The 12,424-nt window shown below is 44.9% G+C and overlaps 1 protein-coding gene across 1 annotated transcript in view; it reads left to right on the plus strand.

Moving 5' to 3' along the window:
* The window catches only part of LOC105452121 (phosphatase and actin regulator 4-like), a 38,564-nt gene that overhangs the window by 16,231 nt on the left and 9,909 nt on the right, over positions 1-12,424 (plus strand). Inside the window, exons 2-5 of the mRNA XM_011692975.1 lie at positions 6,933-7,058; positions 9,244-9,465; positions 10,207-10,456; positions 12,156-12,188. Of these exons, the coding sequence (XP_011691277.1) occupies positions 6,933-7,058; positions 9,244-9,465; positions 10,207-10,456; positions 12,156-12,188 (631 nt within the window). The remainder of the gene's footprint in view (positions 1-6,932; positions 7,059-9,243; positions 9,466-10,206; positions 10,457-12,155; positions 12,189-12,424) is intronic.

A 12,424-nucleotide genomic window follows, 5' to 3' on the forward strand; every position in this document is an offset into this window, starting at 1 on the left:
CTAGGCGCTCACGCCCACTATATATGTTCAATTATGCAGTACAAAGAACAAAGGGGCAAACGGACGACGGGCAAAAGTTATTCTTATCTCCGAGTTAAATGGACCCGGATCCGGGGGAGAGACGAAGAGATCCAAGAAACTTTCCTCGTGCATATTTGATAATGTTTTGTGATCAATTATTCAATCACACATTTAAAGCAGGAATATATAATATATTTAAAATAAGAATATATATAATATATGCATGTGATTTTATATATACACACATATATTTCTCTACATTAAGCATGATTTTATTTCACGAAATTATTCAATCGTTAATTCAAAGTAGGAATATATAATGCATTACATTTAGAAGAAGAATATACAAAATGTGTGAAAAATTTTTTTATATGCACGTATATTTCTTTATGCTACACACGCGAATTTCTCCGCAGCGGTATTTTCCGTTGCACCTTTCGTCGAACCATATATCTTTTATCAAATTCCGATATACACCGCGATCTCCTATTTCTGCCGGTCGTCTATTTCTGGCGCGTAGGCAGGAAGCAAAACATTTCCGCAAAACGGGAATTGGCCGGTATCCGCGCGGCGGATTCCGTCTTACCGAGTAAAGGCGTATTAAGTCCCCGCGGAATGCGCACACGTATGGAATGTTTCCCGCGACCAATCGGTTCCGTCCGTTCGAAGTGCGCACGTATACAGGCAAACCCGATCTCAAGCCGCGCGAGAGTTTGCGCGCTACAAGCGCGTCTCGGAAAAGAAAAATGGTCTTCTCGCGCGACGTCTCTCATAAATAATCCCGCCTGTCACCCGCGCGCGAATTGCTGTCCGCGGTTCTTAAAGGTTTCTACGTCGTAACACACGCTGAACGATGATGTCTCACGGATCTGCTACGCCCCGGTTACGCAAATATCCTCGAGCCGCGCGTGCACGGCGCCGTTATTGTCATCCCGACGATGAGCCACGAAAATATCGGCGAACACGTCCGTCGGTGACGTCGTGCTGCCGGAGACGTCACATTGATATTCCGTCGCCGCAACACGACGACACGTTCCCGCGTCCCTCGAAACGTCACTTCTTCTCGAGCGGTTTTTTTTCCAGCGCGCGAACAGGCGTTTAGCTCTAATTCACAGTAACAAGCTGAATACCGCGGTACAAAATGTCGTTCGTTCGTTCGTTCGTAACGTGATCTCTATCGCGACCGGATCCGAAGCGCGAGAGAGAATGCGAGATGCGGGAAAGTCAAGTCGCAACGGCGAAAAGTTACCGAACAGGATCTCCCCCGAGGTTTCTCGCTGGAGAACACATCCTCCCCGCTCCTGCTCCGTTAGTATCGCGAAACTTAAGCAATTAACGTCGGGCCCTAGTCTCTATCGTCTGGCACTTTATCACGGTATGTGCGCCGCGTCGCGCGTGGATCCAGCACTGCACGAACCAGACGAGATGAAACCGTGCGCGGCGTCCGCTTTGTCTCTCGCTTGCTTGCGCGCGCGCGCGCGCGAGACGGAAATCCCTCTTCATTATGCAGCCCGTCGCTTGGTCTACGATGTTAATTTATTTCTCTCGTTTGTTAGCCAAACGACCCTTCGGCTCTGCACGCCGCGGCGAAGGAGACGCGCGCCCTGGAGAAGCTTTGCGCCGTGATGCGCAACGACCGCGGTAGAGTTTATGCGTTTCCTCGCGTGCGACGCGCCGGGTGCCAAGGGCGTGATGTAGGGCGTTTCGAATGGCGCTTATAGACCCTCTGAAATATCGCAATTGCACTTTGCCGCGCGCGGGTCACATGTCGAGGGCGCGGCAACGTGTCGCAGAAATATAACTCTTCGGAGTTCGGGGATCCGTTTCGATCGTGCTGGAGCGACGGCTGAGAAAGATACGCCCTCCCCGACAAAATTGCGCAAAATCCCTTGAATAAAAATGCCTTCGGCCGTGACAAGATTCCGCTGTTTGTCTCGATCGCGCTATATACATATATGTGTCACGGTCGAAGGCCCCATTGGCTCTAAAAATCTGGCACATGCGGCGTTTCACGCTCTATAAACAATGCCGTTGATTTAAGCGCTTGGCTAACCACGATGAATTCGTGTAAATATTATATTTATTCACTATGCAAACAATAGCCAACCCCCGCGATTTCTCAAATGTTAATTGAATGTTAATTAAACATTCAACTGAGTTATCTTTGTCCGAATAAAATTTAATATCTCTTTGAACATTTTTTTAATTTTTTTCCGGAAAGGGTCGGGAAAAGTGTTTTCACGTGCCTTCCATTCGATAAAGTATGTATAAAAACATGCTCACGTTCGTTGTTTAATTCTGGTATAAAAATTCTCAGGCAACTTCGACGAGAAAAAATATTCGACGGGGTCGATTCCGTATTCCCTCCGTTGCACCTCGCATGCCGCGGCAGCCGCTGGGGTGACGTCGGATTCGCGTCGGTTTTCATGCACCGTGTGCTCCAGTTTTTTTTTTCACGCTCGCGCGGCCGTGACGCGCGGGGCTTTCGCCGTTAACCGAAATTCCTCAAACGTAACGCCACGTAACGGAAACGTTGCCAAGAGCGTGCAGGCGGCGGCATCGTTCTATTCATAGAATGCCGGCGATATGCCTTCGGTATTGCTGTCGAACCTCCCGATGCATCAGGGAGGGGGGGAAGCGGCCGAAGTTCTCCCGCAAGTGATAGCGATAGTGCGTGCGCTTGGCAGAGGACCATCGGGACACGCGGTCGATAGGTGTACGCGCGTAATATCGGTACACGGTATACAACTACAGTTGAACTTCGATGCACGTTCGTGTGCGTGCACTTGGCAGAGAAGTTCTCCCGCGCGGAAGTTCGCCCGTGGTTCCGCATTGGCTACCACGAGGCTATTAAGGCCAACCGCGATCGGGGATTGCGTGAATCATCGTGGAGTCGCCTCTCGATGAATCGCGACGATCCCTGTACTTTCTCTCCGCGTATTGTTTACTCGACGCTCGCCAGGGAATTTTCTCGCGACTGCGGCGGCGGCCACGAATGGAAAATACGCGGAATCTCGATCGCGGGAATTTCAATTGGCAGAGACGATAGTAACGCGCGGAATGTCGATCGTACGAAAAATACGCGGCTATATACATCAAGCGCCTGCGGTGACAGTGGATGGAAGGTCGTCGCATTGTGCGTGCCGCCTCGCGGGCAAAGTCATTCATCTATTTTTGTGCGCGGGCCCAGCGGCGAGCTTCTATATAGCCCCGCGATCAGTCTCGCGTGAGCCTCGCGAACGCGTCGGCGGGAGGAAGACACTCGCGCTCGAACTTGAGCTTGACTGCGCGCCGAGTGGAGAACATTAGTCACACACGATGGCTCGAGTTATTCGTCTCGAGTAACGCGACGAGTCAGCGACGACGACGTGACACTTGGCGACGGACTAATTGCGAAATTCGTCACGGCGATTAGTCGCGGCGGCGTCCCTGCGAAATTCGCGCGAACCTTGAAGCCCCGCGAATCGCGCGGCCACGTTAATCACTCATGGGCCGTATCGTCCATCTCAACTGGCGAAGTAAGTAGGCACGCGCGGATTAATTACGTGGAATTCGTTGCGCCGCTTAATCGGCCCCCGCGATCTAAATTGCGCGAGCCGCGATGTTAGCGCGTTCGCTGTTAAATGACAGAATCTGATATCTCTGTCGCGCTATTTCAGTAAGTCTATGGAACTAAGAGCGTGATTCATCAAAGTTAATGATTTCTTGACCCTGAAAGTAGCTGTTAAAAATAAAAGAAAACAGATAATTTTAAAGATGCTAAAAGAAAATGTTTAAGGTAACTAATGATCAAAGAATCAAATTCTTGATTATGAAATCATGTACTTTATCAATAGAACAAATGTATTTACTTCAACTTACATGGCAGGAAAGGACTTAATTGGTCTACGATATGTGCTTAATCCACATTCATTCATCCCTTATAAATTAACTAATCCGACTAAAACCTAATGATCATAATAACGATACTACGATACTATGTTACGATCTTTACCTTATATTGCGCAAAATTCAACGGAAATACATAATTAGATCTGGAACATCGAATTTCTTTTGACAATTAAGAGTTTTGCGGCGACTGTAATCTCGTTTCCGGAATTAATGAAAATAGGGATCAAATGTTCATAACTTTAACAAGCGAACTGCAGAGCTGCTCGCTTCTGTGGTGTACTATACATTGTTGACGTTATTAGTATAGCGTGTCGAAAGAGCTGACGCCTGCTCGTCGTACCTTCGAGATTCCTTTGGCGATCTCCCAAAAACGCGACGTCGGCGGAGCTGAGCTTCCGGGACGTGTAAAACCCGGTAAAATCGAATTGATCTTTATCGCGAGCGAAAGACGAGCGCAGGGTGTACATTCTTTCGAGGTAACTGAGACCGACAATCTCTATTCCCCCTCCTCCTACCGCTCCTATTGTCCTCTTTCTCCTTTTATGCAGCATTCACGACACCCGCGACTTAATATTTATCGACGACCCATAGTAACTCATCTTCGCTCTCACTGACATCCAGTTATTTAGCCTTTGTGGTGTAAAAGAGCCGCTAAACACGAAGAGGAGCTGCAGTATATTTCTGCTGGAATATCGATCGTGCCGCTTTAATTTTGTTTGAAGCGAGAGAGAGCGAACGAGAGACGCGTATATAGTCGGTTACAATTGTGGACATTAATACGTTTGATCTTAAACTCGGCATTAGCGTACACACATTCGTAACTCATGCAAATCGATCATTATCTTTGTGCCCGTCTCTCTCTCTCTCTCTCTCTCTCTCTCTCTCTCTCTCTCTCTCTCTCTCTCTCTCTTTCTCTCTCGGTCTCATCTCGTTCCGCGCCGTTATATTCGGCGGTATATATTTGGAATTGCATTTCATTTTCGTCATCAAGCAATATTGTCCCCCGTCCTCGTCCTTTGAGCACGCTCCCATTCTACGGGTTTATTATCCCTTTGATATCACCACTCAATGACGCACATATTGTCGCAATTCTGCACTTCATCAATCTCGATGATGTTTGTTTGCCGTTAAATTTTATGTGACTGCGCTTTAAGCATTCTTGCGAAAACGCAAACGTGTAGATCAAGCTGAGTCTACACATAAAGTAAAGATACATTTTATAAAAGAAGATTGCGAAAGGATTTTATAGTGGCAGTTTATTAAATTATACATTATAAATTTTCGATAATGAGTTTCGCCTAATAGAAAATTCAACAAGGAAACAAGCCGCAGCTACTTTATCTTCCCGTTGACATTTTCACTCGCGATTTTTCGTAATTGCTGAAATTAATTGGCATACTAATTAAACGAGATCATACGTACGTCCCTTCGGAAATGAGTCTTTCCGAGTTTTCCAATAATTAATTAAAATTTACGCAAAAAGACTAATCGGGCGACACCATCGTATCGTGTTTCAACCGACATTCCTGTAAATTATTTCACGATGCAAACGAGAGGTACAATGGATCTAGTCACGGGGAAAAATGCACGTGGTATACCGTTAATGCCAGAAAATACTTTGACTGCAGCAGCTCTCTAAAATCGCCGGATTGATTTATTGATACGTATATATGTAACGCCGCGTCGATTACAAAGGGAATTTTTAAAGACCTCGCGCTGCGTTTAATCGTCGCCGAATCGGGAATGTGTCAACTTCTCGAAATCCACAACGGATTTTTCGGAAATCGACAGTCAGCAGTCAATAGACGTGCGCGCGCGCGCGAGAAGCTTTTTGTTCCGTAGCTTCGTACGAATGTGTGCCCGTCCTCTGGAAAATCGACGTATCCTTTTTTTGTGGCGAACGTCACGATGCCATCAACGACGCGTATGTCGGGCTCTCGCAACGCGACGGACAGATTTTCGTCGTCAACCAGTCAGCGGAGTGTCCGTTGTCGCGAACGAAGACAAACGTAATTTGAGGACCGCTGGCAAACGGCATCGGGCAGATTTCGCCGTGACCCGGTTTTCCTTTTTCCCGTGGACCACGTCATATGTACAAATGCTAGTTAATGAACGAGTAATGCTGATTATTAACAAGAGATCCATAAAAGTCATTGCTGAAGGCTTGTAATCGAAAATGTATTTAGTGTATAATACGCGTAATAAATGACTTGATTTGATTTAACGACTGGCTTTTGCCACCGTTAAAGTCTTTAATAAATTTTTATCGTAAAAAGAAGACACGATTATATTACTTGAGTATATTACTTGATGTTACATAAACGAGCGTACTCGCTTTTGCAAGCGAGTTGTAATTGAAAAATGTCTTTTGCGTGGGACGTGAGTAATGAGCTTGATTTAATTTAACGATTGGCTTTTGCCACCGTTAAATTCCTAATGAATGTTTGTAATTGCAAGAAGAAGACACAATAATATTACTTGAGCGTTATTTAACGTTACGTAAAGTAAGCGAGCGTACTCGCTTTTGCAAGCGGTATAAATATACCCGTATCGCCTTTCGATCAAGAAATGACTTAACGGATTACGTTGTCCCATCTGTGCAACCGCGGTGCAGCGAGTAAGCCGATAAGTCATTCCCGGCGAATACATTGATCGTAAATACACCACCGCCTGAGTAACCGTGACGTTTCGCGGTAGAGCGATCGCGGGCAACGAGCGATGTCCGTAATTCCGTTTGCGGACGATTCGATGGGGACTTTTCTCTGAGCGAGCGCGCGTTCGTCCGACTTTCGAAAATTCGCGAGAATATTCGACGAACCGACGGTCAGTCAGCCAGCCAGCCAGCCTAATCCGCATATCCCGCCCACGGTGTTCTGACCGGTGTCGAACTTTTTTTTCTGTTGCAGAGCCGAAGAAGGAAAAGACTGAACAGAATGCGAATGGCGCGATATCGCCGAGCGGCGGCGGCGGTGGCGGTGGCGGTGGTGGCGGTGGTGGCGGCGGCGGCGGTGGCGAGCCGCGTGCCGCCACGACCGGCTCGTCGGCGGTGCCGGGCCCGGCCACGGATGCCGGGAACCAGCACAAGCCGAACAGGCCGAACACCCTCGACGCCAGGGTGGTAGCGAGGAGGCTGATCTTGTTCGACAGTGAGTACTGAGTACACACTCGCCGTTCTGCTCTATACTCTCCTCCGCGTGTCGCGTCGCGTACCGTCATCGCTCAGAGAAAAGTTTGGCGGCAAAATCGAGACTGAAGCGTCAATCGTAACAAGCGATTTCGAACAACGAAGGGTGGAATTAGTGGAGATTGTTTCGGTGAACAGAGAAAGAGAGGGGGGGAGGGGAGAAAGTTACCGAAAAGGACTTTACTAAAAATATGTATTATCCTCTAAGGAGTCTCCTAATAGGAGAGATTAAAATAATACTGACAATAAAATATGTATATGATATAATACATGATGTAAACATAATCAAATTAAAGCAAGTGCTATCGCAAAATGAGGAACGATTAACTGTACATTATACAAAACTCAGCGTTTATATTGCTCGAACTATGTCTTAATTTTTCCTTTGTACATTTTTAATTTGCAATTGCTTAAAAAAAGTATCTCTTTCTCGCATTTTCTCGGTGGCTGCGTATACGCAACTTTATAAAAGATCCGCAGGTGCATCGACCGGCATAAACTTGAGTTTATATTCTTTATGCAGCTATCGTTATGCAACTTATATAGAAACTTTCGAATAAGAGTTTTCTCTCTACCCTGAGGGTCATCAGTTTATAAGGCACAATAGCATATTTCTTTTATGCGCTGACTTCGTGTTCGACGAAGAACAGTAACAGCATTCCCGCGAATTCGTGCTACACGAATATAATTATTCTCGAATAAACACGGCACACAGAAAGTTCGGTTATTAAATTTAGTTGTCTCTTTGACGACGCTCGATGATATTTACATATTTTTAATATTTATTAGAAACTGAGAAACTAAAAGAGTGCAGACGAGTTTAAATGTACGAGAGCCAAATCTATCTCTTATTACAAAATTATTACAGCTTCGCGGTAATCGATCGCGATAGCATTGAAATACAAATACAAAATTTTCCAATCTTTACACTTTATCGCCCGCTAGCTACATATTGAAATTTTTATTAGTCAATCCGGACTGCTAAAAAAACTCCTATACGTGATACATTTTAGAATGCAATGTCAAGTGAAACTATCTTGACTGATGTTTAAATAGTTTTCTATCCGTTCTTTACATTTTTTTAAGAAAATAAAATTCTTATTCAAAGAAATAAAATTCCGAGAAAAATTTCTGCGAGAGATCAGAGACGCTGCTATCAGCATCACGTATCCAATAAAAGCTGATAATAGCATGCATGTCCGGGAAATACATTTATTCAAATAAGTTTGAGATTAATCGCACTCACACGCACAGTGCAGACTCGCGTGATAACGTCGCGCGACCTGATGTGTATTTCCCTTAAAATTTTCGCGATAAATTTCGCAACCGGGTTGGAATCAAATATGTGTTGGTGATCAAACCGGACGATCCTCGGGGAATGCGTGGTAGCCGAAGTATCTCGCCCGGTAACCGCCTGGAACTTCGTCCTTTTGTGTCAGAATTTAGGTGCGCGACATTATCAAATGGCCAACAGCGCGGCAGCCGCGCATCCGCCGACTTGTTTAACATTCCAGCCGATACCGGCCGTGGAGCGTTATAACGATGGGTCGTTATATTCATGAAAAAAATACGTCGGTCTTTATGAAATGAAATTTTTAAAATAAAAAAAAGGCAGTCGCGAGGCGGCAGCGCTAAATTAAAAATTCCGCCCGGCGTACCGGACGCGCGATAGTAACGGGATTTAATAATAAACAAATTCGGCGAAGCCCGCAAAAACCGGTGTTTCGCAAGTCTCATCATAGCAGCTGCAACGAGCGCGAGCTCGCTGGCATTCGTTCGTTTGCCAAGATATTGTTGCTCCTGCGAATGAATCACGTTTCTCGTGACAACTGGCTTCGCTGCAAACACTTTATCGGACACGCAGGCGCGTGCTTCTTTCACATATCTTCTTTCCTACTTGATGCGATGGTGATGTTCAAGCAATTTGGAAATAATCTACATAAACATTTGCGTCTTCTCTTTACTTTAATACTAGGTAATAAAAGCGTTTTAATTTTGCGATCGAATTTAGAAACATCGACAGAAAAGGACAAATGATATTAAACCGACACCAATAAGAATGAAATAATAATCGCACGAGTGTAGATATATGATTATTTTTAACTCGATGTGATATTACAACCTGTGTGTTTTCTTTCTGCTTTCAGTGGACAAAGGGGTGTTGGATCAGAGCGCCGACAATCAGCAGGTAATAGAAAGATGTTATCCATTACCACCTCAGAATACGCTGATGCTGTCGGAGCTCCCGGAGCCGCCGATACCGTTGAGCGAAATCGGCCCTATACCACCCCCGCCGATGTTCAGCTCCCCGAGTCCCACTTTGCTGGCGAGACAACGGCAAATCCCGCTCTCGGATTGCGAGGACGAGGGTAAGTGTGTGACGAGACACATTAATGCCGCGGAAGAGTATTGGAGCAATTAATTGGAGCAATTAATCACACGATAGAACCCCCTTGTCGCTTATTAGATTCCTCTCCTCTCTGTTGGCACGGTTCTGCGATGACCGATAAAATCAGCGGCCGTCCCGTATAAACGGTATATATACGCGTGCTCTTGCACGTTTTTCTGTTATTCTGATTTTCAATATCGCCGTTGCAAAGTTATGAAATTACGGTCACGATAACGGCGATGCATATCGTTATTGGAATTATTTAATACTGTTTACCTCATTACCGGGGAATTTAATTTCGTTGTTAATTATTTGCGCTAATTGATAACCGCAATTTCCTGTTGTATTGATGCGCTCGCCTCGGCGACGCGTGCCTATTTATTGACTATCGATCGTCACGATTGTGTCATTGAATAACCCATAAATTAACCCCAACGTAGCGCGTAATTATGTGAATCCGAAAGAGCAATCAACACGTCCGCACGTTTGAATGCATTTATTTATTATGCACAAGTCACTGAATTTGTTTTAAATATATTTACTTGAATTTTCCGAGCTTTCGACGAATGACAAAACAGCCGTTCGATCTTTTTTTTTTTTATCGGGTGCAAGCCTGAAGGATATTTGATTTCCACGTACAAATTGATTTGTAATCGCGTTTTTCGTCGACTTGGAGGAAGTCCGTTGGTCACGCGAGTTTTCTTGCCGCTTGCCCCGACAGATGAGGAGGACGTCGACGTGGAGGAAGAGGACGACAATATGTACCTCTTCAGGATGTCGCAGCCCGATCCGGCGATCGACACGTCCCGTGTCGAGGAGATACCGGCGAAGGAGCCCAAGTTCCACGCCGTGCCGCTTAAGAGCGTCCTGAAGAAACGGGGCTCCGGAAGCGGACCCGGCACCCCGCAGAACACGCCGACGCAGGAGAACAGGCCGCTGACGCTTCGCCAGGAGCTCCACGCCTCGTTCAAGTTAGTGCCCTCACCAGCAACTCGCAGAATTCGCTTTACACATGCCCGAGTATATCCATCGCTGCTGAAGCGTTCGAGAAGGGAAAGTTATGACGGGAATCGGAGAGAGAGATTCTAAGCTGTCAAAATTACTTCCGTTGTTACACCTTGATTCAAAGCGTCTGGAAAAGAGGAAAATTACGCGGAAATACAGTTTATATATAACCGTGATAAATGATTAGTGATACCTAAAAAAAAAAATGTAGCATGGCTATACGTTCTTACTACTTAATTTTTTTTCCTTAAAAGAATGCAATTTGTGGGGAAAATCAGAGTACAAAAATGAGGAGAATCCATAATTTATGAGGCTCATTTTAGACACTTTGCTTGAAAAATTGTAAACTTGATTTATTCAAGTTTCTAGAAATGCAATCGTCTCTTTCGTAACTTGACAAAATCATTAGAATCGTAAACGAAACTCGTAGATTGTATCACTTTGAATCAGCTCTTTGCAACAATCGCCGCAGCATTTACGAGACAAAAAGTCGTGGAATGTAAAGCGCAGGTATTTAAGGATTCCTCTCGAACGCTTCGCACCGAAATTCGAAACTCGCCGTAAGAATCGGGCGCTCTTCGAGAGTCACCCGGCGCACAATCGCCAGGATAATCCGCTTCCTACGTCGACTTTTCTTTAATTAAAAATCGTTCTCAAAAGCCCGCTTTCTCGCCGGGTCTCTCTCTCTCTCTCTCTTTCGCTGTTTGATATCGAAAGCCTCCGGAAAGCATCGGATCTACAAGCAGTGGCTTCGAGTGGTCCTGCTCCAGCGTGGTATTATTACGCTCGGCCTTAATGAAAAGAGTACGAAGCAGACGTCGAAGAGCCCTAATTTTTTCCGAACGTAATCCTTTAATTTCCCGTCTCGCTGCTCGTTATAGCTCTCTCGGCGCAGCCGCTCGCGCGTGGGCTGCCCGGGTGAATAAATCTCTTGGACTATCCAAATTTATACAATGGCAAGCCTCATTTAAAATATAATTTGACATTACGGTGGCTCTGAGAATATTAAATGTATGGATATTAGGCTTTCAGAATATTAACACGTTGCCACAGTAGTCATCTGGCGTCTGATTTTTCAGTGGCGCCTCTTGGTGGTCACTGGTGGTCAGCGTTATCGAATTTTTTTAAAACGCTTGTAAAAAAAATGAATACATTTAACATAAAATTTTGAATGGCATAAGTAGCTAGATAAAAAGTGCACAATTTATACTATTCGTGAAGCTAAAGTCTTATTTAATCACATTACATTTATTTATTAGATAACATTACAAAATTTATTATAATAAATTTTTTTAAAATTTTGAATGACATAAGTAGCTGGATAACAACACAAAACAGAAAGCGCACAATTTATTTATGCTACCCACGAGGATTAAATCTCGTTTAAGCTATACAATAGCTTATTATTATATATTTATGATAATGAAAATTCCATTCTGTGGCGTATGCCATAAATTATACAAAAATTAACTGAGCAGACAATGTTGTTAAACGTACGCGATATCACTCGCGGCGATTTACGATGTAATCCGAAACGCGAGACGGGATTATTGAAGGGAAACGTACGCTCTCTCTCAGGCGAGTACTCATGGAATGTACTTCGTGCACCCGTCATTAACATGTCAGTCACTAGTAAAGCATCGTATTTTTCTTATGCTTAACCAGAAGGCCACCGTTGAGGCCTAGGATGAGAATATGGTAATTGGTCATTGGTCTAACTAAGCATGTTTGCAAACCGATGATATATATATACATATATGTAAATATATACGTATTATGTATATTATCCTTACGTTTTTGTCTTACATAACGGCGCGGTTGATCGCGAGAGAACCAAAATGTTCTAGTCTCTCCTCCTTTCTCTCTCTCTCTATCTCTCGGTGACTCCCGTTGCGCGAGTCACGCGAGGCGCCGCCGTGAGCATGGCAAACGTC

The sequence above is a fragment of the Wasmannia auropunctata genome, unplaced genomic scaffold (genome assembly GCF_000956235.1).
Source record: "Wasmannia auropunctata unplaced genomic scaffold, wasmannia.A_1.0 LD336038.1, whole genome shotgun sequence".
Taxonomy (NCBI): domain Eukaryota; kingdom Metazoa; phylum Arthropoda; class Insecta; order Hymenoptera; family Formicidae; genus Wasmannia; species Wasmannia auropunctata.